The sequence below is a fragment of the Eretmochelys imbricata genome, chromosome 1 (genome assembly GCF_965152235.1).
Source record: "Eretmochelys imbricata isolate rEreImb1 chromosome 1, rEreImb1.hap1, whole genome shotgun sequence".
NCBI classification, from domain to species: Eukaryota; Metazoa; Chordata; order Testudines; family Cheloniidae; genus Eretmochelys; species Eretmochelys imbricata.
Window position 1 is genome coordinate 17,995,467 of NC_135572.1, and position 22,146 is coordinate 18,017,612.

The 22,146-nt window shown below is 46.4% G+C and overlaps 1 protein-coding gene across 1 annotated transcript in view; it reads left to right on the top strand.

Moving 5' to 3' along the window:
- Nucleotides 1-12,990, top strand: part of USP35 (ubiquitin specific peptidase 35) — a 64,826-nt gene extending 51,836 nt beyond the window's left edge. Inside the window, exons 9-11 of the mRNA XM_077807428.1 lie at nucleotides 6,727-6,833; nucleotides 7,868-9,083; nucleotides 11,791-12,990. Of these exons, the coding sequence (XP_077663554.1) occupies nucleotides 6,727-6,833; nucleotides 7,868-9,083; nucleotides 11,791-11,961 (1,494 nt within the window). The 3' untranslated portion in view covers nucleotides 11,962-12,990. The remainder of the gene's footprint in view (nucleotides 1-6,726; nucleotides 6,834-7,867; nucleotides 9,084-11,790) is intronic.
- The last annotated feature ends 9,156 nt before the right edge of the window (nucleotides 12,991-22,146 follow it).

Below are 22,146 nucleotides of genomic sequence, written 5' to 3' on the forward strand. Positions count from 1 at the left end.
CCCACCTTATAGTGCATTCATCCAGCCCATACTTCCTTAACTTGCTGACAAGAATACTGTGGGAGACCGTGTCAAAAGCTTTGCTAAAGTCAAGAAACAATACATCCACTGCTTTCCCTTCATCCACAGAACCAGTAATCTCATGATAAAAGGCGATTAGATTAGTCAGGCATGACCTTCCCTTGGTGAATCCATGCTGGCTGTTCCTGATCACTTTCCTCTCAAGCAAGTACTTCAAGATTGATTCTTTGAGGACCTGCTCCATGATTTTTCCAGGGACTGAGGTGAGGCTGACTGGCCTGTAGTTCCCAGGATCCTCCTTCTTCCCTTTTTTAAAGATTGGCACTACATTAGCCTTTTTCCAGTCATCCGGGACTTCCCCGGTTCGCCATGAGTTTTCAAAGATAATGGCCAATGGCTCTGCAATCACAGCCGCCAATTCCTTCAGCACTCTCGGATGCAACTCGTCCGGCCCCATGGACTTGTGCACGTCCAGCTTTTCTAAATAGTCCCTAACCACCTCTATCTCCACAGAGGGCTGGCCATCTCTTCCCCATTTTGTGATGCCCAGCGCAGCAGTCTGGGAGCTGACCTTGTTAGTGAAAACAGAGGCAAAAAAAGCATTGAGTACATTAGCTTTTTCCACATCCTCTGTCACTAGGTTGGGGATTAGAAGTAAACTTCCCTCGGGGCAGGTTATCCTGTAATCTCCTTCAGCAGGGTTTCTTCCTCTGAAGCAGTGGGTACTGGCCATTGTGGGAGATGAGATACAGGACTAGATGGACCCACTGGCCTGATCCATTACAACAACTCCTATGCTCCTAAGAATGAAGAGGAGGCTGAGTTGAAATGTGAAGAATTACCACTTCCATATGAGCCCTCAGAGAGGCAGAATAACATTATCCAAGACGAAATGTAGCCAGGAGTCTGCTGTTAAGATGCTCCTGCTTATGCAAAATGTGCTGTGAGATTTTAAGGCATGTATGTGGCTGAAACCTTCATTTCAAGTCTCATTTGAAAGAGTATATAACACAAATAGAGCATGCACTTATATAGCACCTTTCCCTTGAGGATCTCAAAGCACTTTACAAATGTAGGCCCATTTCAATGACTCTGCTTTACAGGTGGGAAAATTGAGGCACGGAAAGGTTAAGCGACTTGCCTGAGGTCACACAGCAAGACAGTGGCAGAGGTGGGACTAGAAAACATGTTTTCTGAGGCCTATTCCCTTACTCTAACCCCTGAATGCTCCCTAATTGCAATGCACCAATGAAGTTTGCCCTGGTTCCTGAGTAGGGAGGCCATTCGTCTGGTTTAAAACGGGACTGTCCTAGTTTTGTCACTCTCTGCTAGTGATTAAAACCAGACATGGCTTTGTCTGGTGGAAATCTGTCTCTGGAGGAGGACGCCAGTGGGGGCGGTGCCTCTGCGGCGTGGCCGGGGAGGGCCCATGGCGTTCTGCTGTTCAGTCGGCGCAGCTGGGCCAGCTGCAGCAGCTGCCCTCTCCTCTCCTTGGCTGCTAGACGCTGCACACCAGGCAGCCAGCCGATACGTTGACGGGGCTAACAGCTGGTTAGACGCTGCAGGAAGGGGGCCAAACTGGCCTCTGTGCTGTCCCCTGTCAGGCATCAGGAAGCCAGCAAAAAGGAGGTTACAGTAGTCAACGTTTTGAGATTATGAGGAGGGACCAGAGTTTATGCAGGGTGCACAGGATGAAAAAGGTCAGATTTTAGAAACAGCAGAGAGGAAAACACAGCTGGATGTGGCGGCACGGGAGAGGGAAGAATCAAAGAGGACTCACAAGTTAATGGTCTGAGTGGCGGATAGGGAAGATGGTGATATTTCAACAGCGAGTGCAGGAAGGAGTTCCATTTTTTTGATCAGGTTAAATTTAAGATGAAGGGAAGACAACGAGGGGGGATGTCAGAGAGAGATCGAGAGGGCAGGGCTGAAGTACAGGATTGAAACTGAATGGATTGGAAAGGTAACTTTGTGCATCAAGGCCAAGGACCGGGGCCTGGTGGCTAAGGGGGAGGTTGACAGGCTGTTAGAATGGAGGGCCTGATATTAAAAGTAACCTCGGGCTCTAGCAGGAACTCATGTGTGTTCCCTGGTAGTGCACCAGTAACTCATGTCTGTGTGTCTGTCCCTGGTGGTGCACCAGTAAACGGTGTGAACAGAACTGTGAGAGACAGTGTGCTTAAAAGGCTCTTGAACCCAGACTCCAGAGCCTGCCACATTGACTCTCCCAAGCAGAACATGTGACTCCATCATGGTCGCGTCACTGCCTTGTGTTTATCGAATACATCGGTGATGCTCATGCTCCAAACAGAGGAGAATCATATATGCTTTACAGCCAACTTCTGGTCTGGATAAGCAGCCAGGAATGAAACAGTCTCTCTCTAACGGTGCCCTGGGGGCTTGTCTGAAAACGGTGGGAGAAAACCCTTTCTAGCAGAACTGCTGCATCTGCTATCAGCACTTGTGTGGCACCAGGGGCAGGGGTGGAAGCAGCATATGGCTGTATCTCAGAATAACCCGCTTACCTTAAATGCATATCACTGAGGCCATTCAAAAGCAGCTGGAATGTCTGGCTCGTGTTACGATCACCTCAGTGGGTCCCACATGTAGCTACTTCGTTGCAGAAAAGGGTAGCAAGTAGCAACATAACCAAAGGACTGTGGGATTCTAGGTTTGCTAACATCTGCTCCTTCACTTAGAGCAGAGGGTCAGATTCAGGTTTAGGGGAAGCAGGTGTGAACTTCACTGAAGCCAGTATTTTGCATATAAGAGTCAAAAAGAAGCTTTTTTACTGTACCCTGCTGGGCCTTTTGGTATTGGGCTCTTTGGGTTCTTATACTGTGCCTGTCCCATCACCATAGTAGGGGAACACATGGCAGTCTATCTGAACCATGGGAATTCTCTGAGTCTTTTAAAAAATCCTGGTCCCTGGTGGAAAATTAATAATCTCCATGATCAGGGTGACTACACCACTGCCCATACAGATAGCTTGTTCTCTCAAACTCTGATTCACAAGCAGTTCTCAGCTGTAGTCAATAAAGTCAACATCGTCTCTGAGTTTTTTTATAGTCACCGCGCTGAAACGCAAGACGTCTTTTAATCCCGAATGGCCGAAAGAATATGAGTTCATTGCTGAAAGCAGGAACGGAGAGCATCGCGCATCTTGCAGCCTGTATAGGAGTGATGTAGCTGTCAGCAATCATCGAAAAGGAGACTTGAATCAACACATTTTTTCTGAAAAGTACAAACAGAACTCGTTCAGTGCAGCTACTTCTGCTAATATGCAGAACTTCTTCAAAGCAAGCGTGTCACCTCATGCCGATAATGTGACTGCTGCTGAACTTTGCAAAGTGGTCCATGCTGTTATGCGTCACCATTCATAACGAAGCATCAACGGTAGCGTAAAATTTAATAAAACTATTTACCATGACTTGTCTGTGGCTGAAGACTTGACTTGTGGAAAAAGGCAAGGCAAAAAGCATTGAGCAAGAACATTTTAGCCCCATATTCAATTCAGAAGCATTTAGACTATATTAAGAGTAATGATCTATATTTCTATTTGACCACTGATTCTTTAAATAAGGGAGCAGCAAAGTGTTTTTCTTTAGTCTTAACGTATTTCAGTTTTGAAAAAGGGATTCAAACTTTCTCCTGGATTTAACAGTGATAGTCAGGAAACTGCGCAAGCCATTGTCACAGAAACATGTGGCTTTTGACCTCAGTTTGCAGAAGCTGTCAGCTTATGCAGCAGATAATGCCAGTGTAAATTACAGGAAGCATAACAAGGTTTACCCAAAACTAGGGCTGTCAATTAATCACAGTTAACTCAAGCAATTAACTGAAAACAAATTAACTTGATTAAAAAAATGAATTGTGATTAATTGGAGTTTTAATCCCACGGTTAAACAATAATAGAATACCAATTTAAATTTATTATAAATATTTTTGGATGTTTTTCTACATTTTCAAATATATTGATTTCAATTACAACACAGAATACAAAGTGCTCACTTTATATTATTATTTTTGATTACAAATATTTACACTGTAAAAAAGATAAACTAAAGAAATAGTATTTGTCAGTTCACCTCAGACAAGTCCTGTAGTGGAATCTCTTTATCATGAAAGTACAACTTAGAAATGTAGAATTATTTTTTTACATAACTGCACTCAAAAACAAAACAACGTAAAACTTTAGAGCCTACTAGTCCATTCAGTCCTACTTCTTGTTCAGCCAATCGCTAAGACAAACAAGTTTTTGTTTACATTTACGGGAGATAATGCTGCCTGCTTCTTATTTACAATGTCACCTGAGAGTGAGAACAGGCATTCGTATGGCACTGTTGTAGTCAGTGTTCCATGCTATTTACGTGCCAGATATGCTGAACGTTCATATACCCCTTCATGCTTTGACTTGTAGATTGCAATTCTTATCTCTTTTTACAGTGCAAATATTTGTAATAAAAATAATAATATAAACAGTACAAAGTATAAAATATTTGTAATAAAAATAATGTATATGTATATATAATATCCGTATGTCTATAATATAAGAATGTATATATAATACACAAATAATATATTTGTAATAAAATAATATAAATAGTATAAAGTATAAAATATTTGTAATCAAAAATAATAATATAAAGTGAGCACTCTACCTTTTGTATTCTGTGTGGTAGCTGAAATCAATATATTTGAAAGTGTAGAAAAACATCCCAAACTATTTATAATAAATTGAAATTGGTATTCTATTATTGTTTAACAGTGGGATTAAAACTGCGATTAATCGTGATTAATTTTTTAAATCATTTGATAACCCTACCAGAAACTGAAAAATGCCAACAGGGACACTTTAGCAGCCAGTTGCTTAGCACACATTCTTCATAGCACAACAGAGTAGGCTGCAAAAAAACGTTGTCAGTGTAGAACATTTAATTCTAAAGGTTTATTCTCACTTCAGCGTTTCTGCTCCTGGAACAGAACAATGAAAGGCGATTTGTGACCGTGAGGTGGAAGAGTGCAATCTATTGAGACACGTTACCAGGTAGCTGTCTCTTTTGCTGGCAGTCAATAGATTATTGAAGTGCTGGAACCCGCTACCCAGTGATTTCTAGGGTCTAGGAGAGGAGGAGTGTCCCAAAGTAATCTGGAAATGCTTGGGTAACAAGGGGGCTACCAGTGAGGTTGCTGAACTATATTTGCTCTTTGTGAGCCATGCTCTGAAGCTATTCACAGATTGTATTGATGCTTTAGAAGCCAAGTGCTTTAGTGTTCTTTTAGTGCATGAGCTCACGAAGGGACTGAATATGAAACTGGAGGGAAGGATTAGGGACAAATTCTTTGGATACATGTGAATTCTATGCTCCAGGGATTTACTCAAAATATTCCTGGAAGGTGTAAAAAGGGCTTCATGACCTTTATGAAAGAGCAAAGAAGTATCTGCATGACAGGTATGACTTCCCTTTGCTTTCACAGCAAAGTGTTCCGGCTAGCTCTTGAAAAACCCATCAGCTTTGAAGAATTTTTCTGAAGCTGTATGCGCTTGTAGCATGAAAGAATGAAGAATCTGGCATGGTAGAAAGTCTAATCTCTTCTCTTGCATTAAAGGATTGCCTGCCTCATGAAGAGAGGTACCCAAAAAATTTCACCAGAGCACAGGGCAACTTCAAGAACTTGAAGAAAATCCAGCTGTTACATCTCTTCAGTACCACATGGCAATGCTTACACGGAGAGGGTTTTCTTTTTGATGATCACATCTTGGAGAAATGAAAAGATACAGAGATCATGAAAGTAGAGCTCCATATATGTGTCAGTTCAACAGAGGAATGCAAGAATATGTACACTGAACAAGAACAAAGAACTTCTGAAGGCCTGGGATGGGCACCGATAAAAGACTATGGTATTCTGTGAATTTTGGCACACCACACAATCTGCTTCTCACTAGCAAGCCTAACTGCCTTTACATTGTCACATTGTTCCCTACACACAAATGAACACCGTCTTTTATTGAGAAAGTTCTGAGTGACGTTGTAATATTTCATGCCATTCTGTGTAATCATAAACAGAATTGAATGCAGGGTTTGCAGGCTGTTGCACTGTCGAGCTTGCCAAAAAATCAGGACTAGTCTTTTACAATAATACTCAGGAATGAGCTGGGCATTTTAAATGTGGCAGTGTTTTCGTACAGGTTTCATTTGCTAACATTTCCACATGTGGGGTCACGCCGGCGGGAGTGGGGATGCCCTATATTCTGGGGATGCGTCAGCGGCCACCCTACTCCCTGAGTTTGCAGTGTACCAGCAAATAAAAAGAAATCTTTTTATTGTCCTGCTAATGTTACACTTCAGGGACAGTTTTAAACCTGGAGTTTTATTGAACTTAGTATCAACTCCCCGCCCTCCAAGCAAACATAGTTTGCACAAGCCCCGCTCAGTTCTTTCAGAGCACATACCACTTTGCTGCAACCAGAGCTGTCTGCTTTGGACTCCTCAGCAGACCTTCAATCCTTAAAGGGACAAGGCACAGGTACCTCTATTCCCGACGTTCGCTGATGTGTGCTACACTGCCTCCCGACAGGTCTTCGTAACTGACTGTGTCTGCAAGGGCCTGACCCAACTCTCATTGAAGTGAATGCAAAGTGATGCCCAATGGGAGTGGGACCAGCCTTAAATGCTTCTCTTCCTCTCATTTTGTTGTTGCCAGCGACCTGCTATCTCACCTGAAGGCTTCCTCTCAGCCTCCTGGCCTCCTTGGTTTAGCCCTGGAGCTCAGCAGGACTGTTCTGAATACCTGAAGTACCTGCTGGATCGGTAAGTGGCAGCCTTTGTACACGTTTAGAGTGTAAAGTCTTTGGGGCAGCAGGCAGGTCTCTCTCTGTTCTGGGTTTGTACAAGGCAGAGCCTCCTAAACACAACATGATAAATGATAACAGAGATGCAAACAGCTGTTCATCTGGGTCACTGTGCTCATCCCCTGCCAATGTGGGATTGTTCCCTAGAGAGAAAGTTGGACAACTAATATCAGTGATCATTTCCAAGGCTTTCTAAACATTGTATTGACTCACAGGTGAGTAATGCAATGGGGGTCTGAGTGAGTGAGGTTACCCTGGACTAGCTGGGCCCACCGAGGGGATAAGGAAGCTAGTAATGTCAGCTAGGGCCCAAGGGGGTTCTTTAGTTCACAGGCTGGAGCACTGTGTGTTTGGAGCTGAAGGAGAAGGGTTCTAGTCGCAGCTTCAATTATAAAGCCCTACTTTAGGCTCTCCTATGTATAAACTTTGGCTTGGAAAAATCAGTTTGGCCTGAAAATTGCCACATACACCCTGAAGGCAAAGGGGATTGTCTCTGCCGAGTGTGTGGGAAAATCTGACTATTTCTGAATGACAAGCATTTAAAAAAAACGCACCCCTGTTTGAAATTTTGACTTTTGTCTAAAATTTCTGTCTCTCTCTGTAGCTCAAAAGCCACAGATCCTCTTCAAATCCCAGCTGCAGGTGGGCACGCAAAGGAGTTCTGGCAGAAATGGGGTGTGTGGCACATGTAAAGTGTATGCGCCCCAAATCCCATCCCCTCACCCCCACTCAGGCAGAAGAACCGCATCAGGCAGGATCCTCCAGGCCAAGCTTTACCGTGTGGGGAGTCGCCAGCCATAAGGAGAGGAAACTCCATAAAGTGATAGTCTTTGGCTGAAAGTGTTGAGAAGTTGAAAGTACATCAACCTCCTAGGGAGTTGGGCGTGAAAAAATAAGTAGTGAGGAGAGGCTGTCTGTGGATGAGGGACCACACGTTGGAGGTTACTGGTCTGTTGTGTGATTTCTAATGTAGGTGTTTTTCCTCTGCCAAAGGCTACATGAAGAAGAGAAAACTGGGAAAAGAATTTACCAAAAGCTCAAAGAGTCCAACTTGATGCCTCAGGCTGAGGAGTGCCACTACTTAAACAAGACATTAATTGAGAAAATGTTTGGGGGTAAGATGATGACAAAAATCCGCTGTCTGAAGTGTCTAAATGTCTCCTCCCGAGAAGAAGCCTTTACAGACCTGTCCTTGGCTTTCCCACCGTCCAACAGACACATGCGTCTGCAGAGCTACACAGCAGTTTTACCAGTGGAAGAAATCAGCCCACAGATTATTGAGCCACCCATAAAACCACAGAGTCAGGCAATGGAATCTCCACGGAGGCAAAGGAAGCACCCCGTGTCTGGAGAACCTCCCGTCCGGCTCTTGCCCGTAGAAACAGTAGGGTTCCAGGAAGCAGAGGGACAAGCGACTCCTTTCATCCTGAGATCCGACAGAGATCACGTCAGTCTGGAGGCAGTGAAAGATCCACTGTTGGCTTTTGGAGAGCAGACCTGTGGCTCCGAGGACTCCAGATCTGTCCCGGACTTGATCAACTATTTCTTATCGCCGGAGGTGCTGACATCCGAGAATAAATATCACTGTGAGAAGTGCGCTTCCCTGCAAGATGCGGAGAAAGTGGCCGAGCTGACGGAGGGGCCACACTACCTTGTCCTCACCCTGCTGAGGTTCTCCTTTGACTTGAGGACCATGAAGAGGAAGAAGATCCTGGATAATGTCTCAATTCCATTGGTGCTGAAGCTGCCGGTCCTGGTTGCCTCTGAGGACTCCGGTGAAGTTTGCCAGAACAGGAATGGATTTGTGTCCATGGTGTATGATCTCTGCAGCGTGGTGGTCCATTCTGGAGTCTCCTCAGAGAGTGGCCATTACTATTGTTATGCCAGAGAGTGTACCAGTACTAGTGCCAGCAGTCAGCCAGGGGACGGGGCGCAGAAAAGCACGTCAGACAAGCAGATGGACTTTGAAATCCAGTGGTACCTCTTCAACGACACCAGGGTATCCTTTTCCTCCTTCGAATCGGTCAGCAACGTGACCTCTTTCTTCCCCAAAGACACGGCCTACGTGCTCTTCTATAGGCAGCGGCCTTGCAAGCAGAGCTGGGCCGTGCATGAGGCCGTTTCAGACGCCGTCCGGCTACATGGGGATCCTTCTCCCAGTAAAGACTTGATGGAAGCCATTTCCAAAGATAACATCCTGTATTTGCAGGTAACTCCATTTACCTTCTGCACCACGTTTTAGGGGACTGATTCTGCTTCCATCGAAATCAGTGCCAGCTTTTCTCTTCGCTTCAGTGGGAGCAGGCCTGTAGGTTACACTCATGGTTCCCAAAAGTTGAATCTCATCTCCCTTTTAAATCCAAATGTAAAGAGTTTCATTATTATTTGTATAACAGTAGCTCCAACTGAGATCAGGCAATGCACAAACATGGAGTGAGACACTCCCTGCCCTGAAGAGCTTACAGTCTAAATCAGTGTTGGGCCCGCGGGCCGCAGGTTGCCCACCACTGGTCTAAATAGATAGGTCGAAGTGTGGTAGGGGGAAAACAGGCCCAGAGGGGGAAGTGACTTGCCCAAGATCACACAGCAAGTTGCTGGCAGAGACATAATTAGAACCCAGATCTCCTAAATCCTAACCCAGGGGCCTAGTTTATGTGTTGCTTTCAACTGGTCTTGGTACAGTAAGCACCTGGGACTGTTGAGAAGGATGCTATATACATGTATGCTGACAAGCATTTTCATTCACCATCATCAAATCTAAGTGCATTGCCCACCACGGCAAAATAAACCCCTTAACACACTAGTAAAGTAAGGTTTATTCTTATTCAAAGATAGGGAAATTTAGGCACAGAGAGGTGAAGTGACTTGCCCAAGGTCACATAAGAAGTCTGTGGCAGAGAACACCCATTTCCTGCCTCCTAGTCTTATTCCTTAAGTACATTCCACCCATTGCTGTTGTGTGTGTTGTGTTTTTTATACCAGACAGAAAGTAGGCATAAGGACTTATTGGCTTAGTGTGGCTATAGCCCCATGACTGTTTGGGGAGAATCATCCCAACCAGCTACATGTTCATTGCTCCCTCTCATGCCTGCCTTGTTTGAGTTTTCTGGTTTCCTATGAGCATGGTCTGTGCATTTGTAGCCGGACTTCAGCTGGTTTCTGGGACTAACAGTAGGTTTCCTCCTGACTGCACTGCCTAGAGTGCTGCTGACCTGGCCTGAATTGTACAGAAGGTTTTGGCATGGCTTCGTTTAGGTGTTTGAGTGACTTTAGTCCTCAGACGAGGTGCTACACTGCCAGCCCTTCAGCCAGAACACCTTCCTCATACACGCAATGGCTACAGCGGGGTAACGGCTGCATAAAGCTTCCTGCCGTAATAATAATGCCTCAGGGCTGATCCCTCCAGATCAAGGCTAAGGATGGGAGGGGAGCTCAGTCTCCTGGCTCACTCGGGTGGAATGGTCCGCAGAAAGGTTGAGTGGTAGGCAGGGTTGCATGCTGGCCCCCTCCACACTACAGTGCGGTCAGTCACCCTCCTTCCAAGGGTCTCTCTGCTGTGACTGCCTTTACAAAGGCGGTGTGATGGTTTTTTGGGGCTGTGAGCCCTTGTCCATAGACCAATTCAATGAGACTTTACTGCCAGGGCAAGGCAGACAAGGGTTGCCACAGGGCAAGAAAAAGGGGGGTCTCCTGTCAGAGGTGGGTATGACCCACCCAGGACAGGGTGAGGTTTGATCCCCAATGTCCATTTGTCATTCATGCCCACTCCTGTGTAATGGCAGGTCTGTACATTACATGACCCTTCCCCCAGGGTCAGCAACAGCTTTTCCTCATTGCTTTGTAGTGTGACATAAAGAGAGGAATTTAGCCCCATCGAGGGAACAGTGGCGACTTTACTGAGAATATGTAACAGGAGAGTGGGCTTATGCTGTTAGGACCAGTTCCTCAGCGGGTGTCAGATCTGTTAGTTTGATTGAAATCAGCTGCGCCAACTTACAGCAGCAGAGGGTCTGACCCTCATGTTCTCCAAGAAGGCTGGAAAGCAGGAAGAAGATGTGAGACCTCAGAATAGAAACAGGACAAACATTTTGAGTTTAAACTTCCATAAGCAGCAGGGGTATCCCATCAGAAGTCACAGGACCCGTTCCAAAGAGAAGAACCCAAAGAAAGGGAATTCTTCCCTCTACTCACTTAGACAGTTGGCATCGGCTAGCAATTGTCCCCCTTGTTACTTGTTCTCTGTCTGCTATTGCGATATGAAATAATCACTGCTTTTCATTTACGCTCCTCTGTCTGGGTTCTTCCCCCTCTCGCTGCTGTCTGTGCTTCACACACTGAGATAGCTGAGCCACGATCGCTCAAACAGTCAGAAGAAAGGACATATCTTTCTTATGTATCTCGGAGGTGCAGACTCACGCACAGGAGATCTTGGTTGGGGTATGTCCCCAAGGACTTCATACCTTTTACAGGCTTCTAAAGCAGAGTCAGGTTTCTAGGCAAGCCTGCCAGACACTGAGCATCCTCAGCTCCTGTTGACTTTAAACAAGTGTTTGAGGACCGTGGCACCTTGCATGATCAGCGAGGGTGTTTGTTTCCCTTCTGCCTACCGTAACGGGCATTGATGGTGGCCAGGGCCACCTTGCCACCTCAATCAGAGCTTCTACTAGAAATATCAGCCGTCACTTCCCCCTGTCACGCAGAACCTAGGAGTTCCACTTCCATGTTTCATGCCTTATCTGCTAGACCACATGTTCTTTTTTGGTTTAGGGCCAGCAGCTCAGTCTCAAGAGCCAGCCTCTCTACTTCGAGAGAATCTGGGAGCACCTTTCTCACATGCATTCCTTTGATGTGCGAGAATCACGAGACTTCAGATAAACAGGACTGGCTTGTTTTTGTTTCTTTTTCCTTTCTCCCAGGAACAAGAAAAGGAAGCAAGGAACAGAGCTGCCTACATTTCAACCTTGCCCAAATCCCCTCTGTGGTGGAGAGATTTTGACAGGGACAAGGATGACGAAGGCTCCTCTGGGGGCTGCGGTCCAGCTGCTGGAGGTGGAGGCTCTGGCTCGTTTCATGGACTAGTCTTCTAAAGGTGCCACTGAACACGAACACTAACTATAAACAACAAGCAAGAAGCCCCGCTTCAACTTCATTTCTAACCAAGCCGCAGGGCCCACGGAGGCCAGAGTCTCCTCTCACCTCCTTTAAAGTCAGTGTTACCAAGGAGAGGAGTTTGGCCCTGAATCCTGTCTAAGTAGAAGGACTTGCTGCTGATTCAGGGAACACATTGCTGGCTGGAGTTAAATCACCAGCACATGGAGATTCCCGTTGCTTTCTATGCACTTGGTCTGAACGCCTTAAATAATATTACTAGCTTCTGAGCTCTGCGGTGATGAGCTACTGACTGATAACTGAGCGAAGTGCCACTTTCTTAACTGTAGCATCATCTTGCCTGCTGGGTACACCGTTGATCAAGACTGGGGCAGGGAAACAGGACTCTTTTGGAAGAGACCAAGTGCAGCACCAGTGACCGAAATGCAGAGCCCCAAATCTTCCACATGGAAATGGAATCTATGGCCAAGGTCTTCCAGAAGGGCCTAGAGATTTTCAGATGCCTCAGGTTTTGGGTGCCCAACTTGCCGTGCCCCTTAAAGGAGCCTGATTTTCAGAAAGTGCTGAGTATCTGCCCTCAGAAAATCAGGGCCCCTTTAAGGCATCCCACATTGGGCACCCAAAATCTGAGACGCCTTAAAATTGCTCGTCACTTCTGGAAATCTTGCCTTGTTGAGATCACAGCAGCCACAGCTCCATCTTAATCCTAGCAGGCATGGATTCAAGCATCAGGCATCTTGATTCAAGCATTCAGGCATCTTGATTCAAGATGGAGTATGGGATGCCAGTAGAGTACATTGGCATGGTGCCTGTGATCACAACTCTTGCTAGCGGCTGGTCCCCAACAGCTCTTATAGTCTGCCGCTTCCTCACTCCCTGCAGGGCCGACTCCTCTGGTGTGAGTGGGATGGAGTTGTGCTGTTTATGCCCAAGGGGCTGGGTTCAATTCCTACTGCTGACTGTGGTGTGTGTGTGTGAATATTGTGTATCCATAGAATAAAAAAAAAAACCCAAATCCTGAATTAAATTCAAATGACAAAAACAGGAAATCTATTAGAGAGGCTAAATGCAGCAGACCAATTAGGGAATGAGAGTTGTTTGTTCCGTTCTAATTAGTACTATCCAACCCTTTTGAGGTTTGCCCACCACTAGCACAATTTCCTCTCACTTCTAATCATTCTAGCCCTCATTGGGTTTTTCCTGAAGGATCAGCAGATGCACAATCCCACTCCAGGGCTCTTATTCAGGCAAAACTCCCATTAAAGTTAGGATGTCGCACCTTTCTGGAGTGAAGTGTGCGCATCTTTGTTCCACCATGAGGGAATTGCACTACAAGAGAAGAGGGCCTGTCTGGCAAAGTCTCTCCTCCCTTTCACCTTGTGTAGCGCTGGCAGGCCCGCTCCATCTCTGCAGTAGCAAGGGGGCTCTGGAAACTGCAGGATGCCTCTGAAATCCCGCCCCATATTATAGCTAGATAAATATATATAGCATACATATGCTAATTCCCAGGAAAAGAAATCTGTAGTAAGATCAGCTCCTCTTCATTTCCAGCTGGGAGCAAGATTTAGCTGGCTCCTCTTTACACAGACTGGAAGAGCAAGAACCCAGAATTCCTCCTTAGTCTTTCCTCAGCGGTGACTCTCACTGAAGGCAGAGTTTAGTGAGTGTTTGACCTCAGGCAAAGGAACTTAAAGTTGAGTAAAACGATGGTCACAATTTTCATTTTGGGTGCCCAACTGTGGGCCTGATGTTCAGAGCTGCTGAGCATGCACCAGCCCAGCTGAAATCAATGGGAGCTGTGGATGCTCAGGACTTCTAAAAAAAAAAAAATCTGGTTTTAAGATGGGCACCTAAACAAACCAAGACACCCAAAACCAGTCGCCACTTTTGAAAATATTTGAAAAGCGGGGAAATGGCTGATAAAGGGAAGGAAAATCTCAAGCTTCCTAGAAACCATTCAGGACTTTCACACCTATTTAACTATATCAGAGTTCATGGTATTAGGGAGGTAATAGCAGGAAATAATGGGAAGACAATCAAGCTTTAGTCGTGAAACTCTTAGATTTGGGGTGGCATTTTCAAAAGTGGTGCCTGCGGTCACTGGGCATTAGACAGCTGACCCACTCAGGCAGGTTTGAATTTTCCAGTGGCAGCTAGATCCACAAAGGGGTCTTAAACTCAGCATTGCAACACCTAACCTTTAGGTACCTTTAAAGGGGGTTCCACTTGCCACAGGTCCACCTCCTTGGAGGTAGGTCTGGAAATTAGCTCTCTCCCCATCCGGCTCCTCCTGCCATTACTCATGTTGTGACTCATCTCTCTCTTCACAACTCAAGGTGCGCTCTCTCTTTGTGGCTCAGCTCCCCGGCCAGGTCACTATATGGTTCCTCCTCTTCCTGCGTAACAAAGTCCCACTGGAGAAGCTGTCTGGATGCTGTCTCAGATGGTCTCTGTTCCACATCTCTGGGTCTGTGCCACTTTGCCAGTGGCTGGTAGGGGAACCCAGTCCTCCCTCTATGCTTCATTCCAGCCCAGGGGCCCTGTGACTAGCAGCCAAGGTCTGCACTGTCCCATTCCTTGCTACTGTTTCCCTGGGCTTCTTCCCAACCTTTCTTAGGCTGGTTCTCCTCCAGGTGCAGCATCTAAGGATAACTGGCCCTTCCTGGCCCATGTTAACACACTCAAGGCTTGTGTGGGTTACACACCCCATCACAGTACCCTGCCATTGAGTGGAATCTGTGGCCCTTTGTTAGGAGCCCAGACTTCCTATACAACGCATGGCGAGAGTTAGGCACCTAGGACTGGAATCCACAAAGCCAGCCACCAACCCTCTTGTGGAGTTAGGCACCTAAGCCTTGTCTCATATGAGGAGGGGGAGGTAGTGGTAGCGGTCCCTGCCCCTCTGTTCAGCCCACTGTTTGAGCACTCGCCCCGCCTGTGGGAGGCCTGTGTTCCAATCCCCCTGCTCCAATGCATATTTAATTAGTTATACACAGTGGAGCAGCTTAAACAGAAGAGATTGAGAGAGATTTTCCCCAGACTACCCCACCACCTCTGGGCTCTAGCATTGTTTTGTAGAAGGCCCAGTCAGGTGGCTTCTGAGCATGCCCACCCAATCACATCCCAAAGGCGAGCTAGGCAGGGGCATGCCTAGTCTGAGAACCCTGTTGGAGCTTAGATGTGAGCTTGGTGCCCAGGCATGTAGATTGCTGCATGCCTAGAGGTGGATTTTTTAGGCGTTTGGGGGCTTTCCAGCAGAAATGTAGGCATCTAGGGACTGTAGGTGCCTAGAGAGTTAGGCAACAGCTGAGCAGGGCTTCTGAGAAGCTCTGTTTTGGATTTAAGTGCTTAAATGTCAGTTATGCTCCTAAATCCCTTGGTGGAGCTAACTCTAGGGCCTGCCTGCATCTTTATATGCCTAAATACCTTTGTAAATCTAGCTGTAGGTGACTTAGGAGTCCATGTCCCATTTAAGCTGTTGACTTTCAATGACGCTTCGTTACACAACACACTGTCAGCCAGTGCAATTCATTGTCAGGGGATGTTGTGAAGGCCAAAACTATATCTGGGTTCAAAACAGAGTTCAAACCCTATGCTTTGGGTTCAAACCCCATGCTCTGGGCATCCCTAGCCTCTGACTGCCAGAATCTGGGAGTGGGTGACAGGGAATGGATCACTCAATAATTACCCTGTTCTGTTCATTCCCTCTGAAGCACTTGGTACTAGACACTGTCAGAAGACAGGATACTGGGCTAGAGGAACCTCTGGTCTGAGCAGTATGGCTGCTCGTATGGGACTATATCGTTTTGTGTTTTTAGTGCTGCAACTGGGCCACTGGAGCGCTTCAGCGTAGATCCCACCTCCGCTGACAGGGGGGTTCTCCTCTTGGCATAGATAATCCACCTTTCCAAGAGGTGATAGCTAGCTTGACAGAAGAATTCTTCCATTCACCTACTGCTGTCTACACTGGGGTTAAATTGGTTTAATTACGACGCTTAGGGGTGTGGTTCTTTCAAACCTCTGAGTGATGTAGCTGGGTTGACCTAACTTTGCAGTGAAGACTTCTAACAACTTAGCGACCACCTCTTGGGGAAATGGATTAGCTACACCAGTGGGAGAACCCCCTCCTGTTGGCATTGCTACTGTGCACAGGGGCTACACAAGGCCCCTCATGCTCCTTGCACACATGTTAGGCCAGAGTCTTGGGAATAATCATCAGGGTCCTGATTAGGCAGGTGCAATCAGTGGCTGTGTGAGATGGGTATTGTGGGCTAGGAGTGTGGTTTCTGCCCACTGAAGCAGGGCCTGCTTACGGCAGTTGGGGGTCTATGGAGGTGTCATTTTGTTGGGGGAGGGACAGGAAGTGGGGGTGTCTGAGGGCTTGCTCTACACTAGCATTTGATACCTCAGTGCAGAACAAGCTGATTACATTGCCCTAAGAGTTAATCTGAATCTGCTTTTAATTTCCTAGCTGGGGTTCCCTTCCAGTAATGCTTCATCAGCCTGCCCTGGCCTGCTGGTATGCTGCACTACAATAGCATCGGAGCCATGGATGAGGGCTGTACTCCCAAAACAACTCTGGGCACTCATTTGATCAATTAGCAACATGGCGGATGAGTGGGCAGGCAGGGAGGAACAGAGATGGCACACGACTCAAGGCAGTTTGCAGTCTTAGGAGGACAGATGCATCTCATCCTTTGAAACTCCAGGGCACAAAGGAAAGATCATTATTAAACCCAGGCTGTATTGTAAAATACTGAGCATCTACGGTCAGTTTCTTTTCTTTTTATGTATATCTATATCAATATAGATAAAAAACAAAAAAAGACAAAGAATGCAGGACTATGACCACTATCCCCACAATTCTGCTACAGCCTCACTGGATCATTTCTGTGGGATTATTGCTGCTATTTGACGGTGTCATCTATTTCTTTCAAATCATTATGTAGACAGCTATGTCTATTGAGTGATTTTAAGGAATTAACCATTTTCCTTGCTCTTTACAGTTATTTATAGCAAGCAATAGGGCAAAGGGGGGAAGAGGTTTAAATAAACTGCTCTAAATGATACACAAATTGAAAAAAGGATCTCTGTTCCCCTGCTTTTATATATATCATAACAGAAATAAAGGACTTGCAAAAATAAGAATTGTATTCATACTAAGTTATTAGCTGCGCCATGTTAAATCCAGTAGAAAAATTCTGCTCTGAATTACACTGTTGTAAATGACAGGTTTCAGAGTAACAGCCATGTTAGTCTGTATTCGCAAAAAGAAAAGGAGTACTTGTGGCACCTTAGAGACTAACCAATTTATTTGAGCATAAGCTTTCGTGAGCTACAGCTCACTTCATCAGATGCATCATCATCATCCGATGAAGTGAGCTGTAGCTCACGAAAGCTTATGCTCAAATAAATTGGTTAGTCTCTAAGGTGCCACAAGTACTCCTTTTCTTTTTACTGTTGTAAATCTAGTGTATAGCCCCATTAAGGCCACTGGCTAAGAGCAACCATTTTAGTGGAGTTACGCCATTACAAATGAGAGCAGAATATGGCCCAAGCTCTGTAATTATATAGTTTAAAAGTAACACTATTAAAAAGTACAGTGATACCCGCTATTATCCGTCTATTGTGTAACCCTTCTGTCCAGGGGGGATTCCAAATGTTTGACTTCTACTAAACTTCACTTTATTATTTGTCTTACAGTAGCACTAGAGGTGTCATCTGAGATCCAGGCCCCCATTGTGCTGGGTGCTGTACATAAACATTGTAAGAGACAGTCTCTGCCCTGAAGAGCCTACAATTTAAATAGACAAGAGGGATAACAGGGTGGAAGAAATGAAGTATTATCATCCACATTAACAGATGGGAAACAGAGACAGAGATTAAGGGCTGGTTTACACTTAAAACTGCTATGGTGGCATGGCTGCGCTTCTGTAGTGCTTCAGTGTAGACAGTACCTGCGCTGACGGAAGGGATTCTCCTGTTATATATGTAACCCACACACCTCCTGGGTGTGGTGTTCTGTCCCATCTAGTGGCACTGAGACCAGTTAGAGAGGGAGACTGTGTCTGCTCTACAGCCTTAGCTAACAGCCAGTTGACTTTTACCTCATGCAGTAGAGGTTCATGCACTAAGCTTTATAGGCCCCAGGTTCGATCCTACCTGCCCACAACTGTCTTATTATCTATCCCTTTCTTAATGATGCCCAACATTCTCTTCGCTTTTTTGACTGCCGCTGCACATTGAGTGGATGTTTTCAGAGAACTCTCCACAATGACTGCAAGATCTTTCTTGAGTGGTAACAGCTGATCTAGACCCCATCGTTTTATCTGTATAGTTGGGATTATGTTTTTCAATGTGCATTATTTTGCATTTATCAACATTGAATTTCATCTGCCATTTTGTTGCCCAATCACCCAGGTTTGAGAGATCCTTTTGTAGCTCTTCGCAGTTTGCCTGGACCATAACTATCTTGAGTAAAAAGAAAAGGAGTACTTGTGGCACCTTAGAGACTAACCAATTTATTTGAGCATGAGCTTTCGTGAGCTACAGCTCACTTCATCGGATGCATACCGTGGAAACTGCAGCAGACTTTATATACACACAGAGAATATGAAACAATACCTCCTTCCACCCCACTGTCCTGCTGGTAATAGCTTATCTAAAGTGATCATCAAGTTGGGCCATTTCCAGCACAAATCCAGGTTTTCTCACCCTCCACCGCCCCACACAAATTCACTCTCCTGCTGGTGATAGCCCATCCAAAGTGACAACTCTCTACACAATGTGCATGATAATCAGGAAATGGCCCACCTTGATTATCATGCACATTGTAGGGAGAGTGGTCACTTTGGATGAGCTATTACCAGCAGGATAGTGAGTTTGTGTGTGTGGTTTTTGGGAGGGGGGTGAGGGGGTGAGAGAACCTGGATTTGTGCAGGAAATGGCCCAACTTGATTATCATGCACATTGTGTAGAGAGTTGTCACTTTGGATGGGCTATCACCAGCAGGAGAGTGAATTTGTGTGGGGGGGTGGAGGGTGAGAAAACCTGGATTTGTGCTGGAAATGGCCCAACTTGATGATCACTTTAGATAAGCTATTACCAGCAGGACAGTGGGGTGGGAGGAGGTATTGTTTCATATTCTCTGTGTATATATAAAGTCTGCTGCAGTTTCCACGGTATGCATCCGATGAAGTGAGCTGTAGCTCACGAAAGCTCATGCTCAAATAAATTGGTTAGTCTCTAAGGTGCTACAAGTACTCCTTTTCTTTTTGCGAATACAGACTAACACGGCTGTTACTCTGAAACCTATCTTGAGTAGTTTTGTATCAGCTACAAATTTTGCCACTTCATCGTTTACCCCTTTTTCCAGATAATTTATTAATATGTTAAATAGGAATGGGCCCAGTACAGACCCTGGGGGACACACTATTTACCTCTCTCCATTTGAAACAGGTATCACGCGGATGTATGCGTAGTGTGTTTAAATATTCGCAAGGCATCTGCTAAGTTCTTGCATTTCACTTGTTTGTGTCTGACTAAAGAAGAAATTATTCATATTTGATTTAATCATTCCACGTGTGATTGTAAACCCAGAGGAACTTTAGTATTCCTTATATATAGGTATAGTAGAAAGAGATAGGGTTGCCAATTTTATACTTGCGCAAATCTGAACACCCTTGCCCCTTCTCCAGGGTCCTGCCCCTGCTTGCTCCATCCCCCCTCCCTCTGTCGCTTGCTCGCCCCACCCTCACTCACTCATTTTCACCAGGCTGGCTCAGGGGGTTGGAGGGCTTGGACTGGGGAGTGCGGGCTCTGGGGTGGGGCTAGGGATGAGGGATTTGGGGTGCAGGAGGGTGCTCCAGGCTGGGACTGAGGGATTTGGAGAGCGGGAGGGGGATCAGGGCTGGGACATGGGGTTGGGGCGCTGGGGTGTGTGTGTGAGGGCTTCGGTTGGGGGTGCAGGCTCTGGGGTGGGGATGGGTATGAGGGGTTTGGGGTGTGGGAGAGGGCTCCGGGCTAGGATAGGGGGTTGGGGTTCAGGGATGGGTTCTGGGTGGGTCCAGAAATTAGGGGTTCAGGATGCAGGAGAGGGCTCCAGGCTGGGGATTGGTATGCGGGCGGGGGGGAGTGCATACTCTGGGGTGGGGCTGGGGATGAGGGATTTGGGTTGCGGGAGGGAGTGCTGGGCTGGGGCAGATGGTTGGGGGTGTGTGGGTGGAGGAGTGCAGCTCTGGGAAGGAGTTTGGGTGCAGGAGGGGACTCTGGGCTGAGGCAGGGGGTTGGAGTACAGGAGGGGATTTGGGGGTGCGGGGTCCCAGTGACGCTTACCACAGCTCCCAGAAAGTGGCCTCCAGGTCCCTGCAGCCCCTAGGCGCGTGGGCAGTTCCCAGCCAATGGGAGCTGCAGCACCGGCACTCAGGGCGTGGGCAGCGCATGGATCCTCCCTGGCTGCCCATGCTCCGAGGGGCCGCAGGGACCTGGCAGCTGCTTCCAAGACCCATGGAGAGCCAGGGCAGGCAGGGAGCCTGCCTTAGCCCCAGGTCTCCGCTGTGCCACCAACTGGACTTTTAACAACCTGGTTGCTGATGCTGATCGGAGCCGCCAGTGTCCCTTTTCGACCGGGCATTCCTTTAGAAAACCGGACGCCTGGCAACCCTAGTTCCAGCTCCCTCCCACGTTCTCTCTGGCCTTATCCTCACTACTAAAAAGTTGTGTTTTTACCTCAAACTAACGAACATGCCTGAGCTATTCTGAAGTAAAAATACAGAGCAGACCAGGCACTGTAGCTTTACTGCGAGGTAACTAGGTGATGTGAGTCACAAATAGTGCTGGCTGCACCCTATAGTTACTTCACAGTAAACCTAAAGTGTCTTGTTTTTACCTCAGAAGCGCTGCCCTGTGTTAGCTACCCACCACATAAAAAACACACATTTTTTAGTTGTGAAGACAAGGCTAGTGATGGGAAGGGTTTCTTACATAGCGTCTCTTTCTCTCTCTCTCTCTCTCTCTCTCTGCACTGTCCCATTCTGCTTAGAGGGTCATTCCCACAAAAAGATAAAAGGGCCTGATTTTCAGAAGTGTCAGTTGAAGTCAGTGGGACCTGTAGGCCTTGACGCTGCACTGCATTGCACCTTGTGTTTCTATTTACCTTTGTACCAAGTCAATGTAAAATGTTACCCAATCCAAATGGTATTTGGCAGTCATGGTAGCAAGCCCAAAAGACTAAACCCAATTGTATTATGAAGCTCTGCACTAATCTGCTGTGGGTGGCATGTCATCAATAGATTGGCTTTAAAATCATGGGATTTATCCACAGCCACTAGGGCTAGAAACTTAATTTTTCTTTAAGAATGAAGGCTGAAATCATAACATATCCACTTGACTCCAGGAGCTGGGGCTTTAAGGAAAACATTAATTATCATGAGCCTCATGGTAATATCACTAGAGTTGGCAACACTGTTTCATTTTGGGATGAAAAGCAGTCAGAGGTTTGGCGAATACCGCCGCGCCTGCATCCCCATTTCAACTCTTATTCTATTCCTAAGAACAGGGGTTTGCCCTGCTGCGCTCGGCCAAAATATCCCTCCCCACAAACATGGGCTGAGCTCAGTTTAATAGGAATGAGACAGAAGGGAAAAGCACAAACAAACTGAGAAGGAAAAACGTCTCCATGGGAGGAAATAAGTGTGAAAAACTGTTTGTGGCAGAGAGAACCTGATTAACATGCTGACGAGATCTTCTAAAAATGCAGCATGAAGGAGAGTGAAGAAAAGACATATTAACCCATAGGCCAATGGCCAGTCCCGTGTTCTTTATTACTCTGAGGCGAGGTCTTCCAGATGGGCTGCCGTGGCAGGCACCAGGCAGGGTTTTAGCATGCTGGGAAGCAGGGTAGGTTGGGCCCCATTGCACCTTTCCCCTGTTGAGAATCCTTTTGTACAATAACCTGTGCTCCCAGTGCAACCCACTTTACCTCATACCATGAGATAAATGTGAGCCTCATTTTACACCCAGTCCTGGTGTATATCTCCTGTCATAAATATAAAGGGAAGGGTAACCACCTTTCTGTATACAGTGCTATAAAATCCTTCCTGGCCAGAGGCAACATCCTGTTACCTGTAAAGGGTTAAGAAGCTCAGCTAACCTGGCTGGCATTT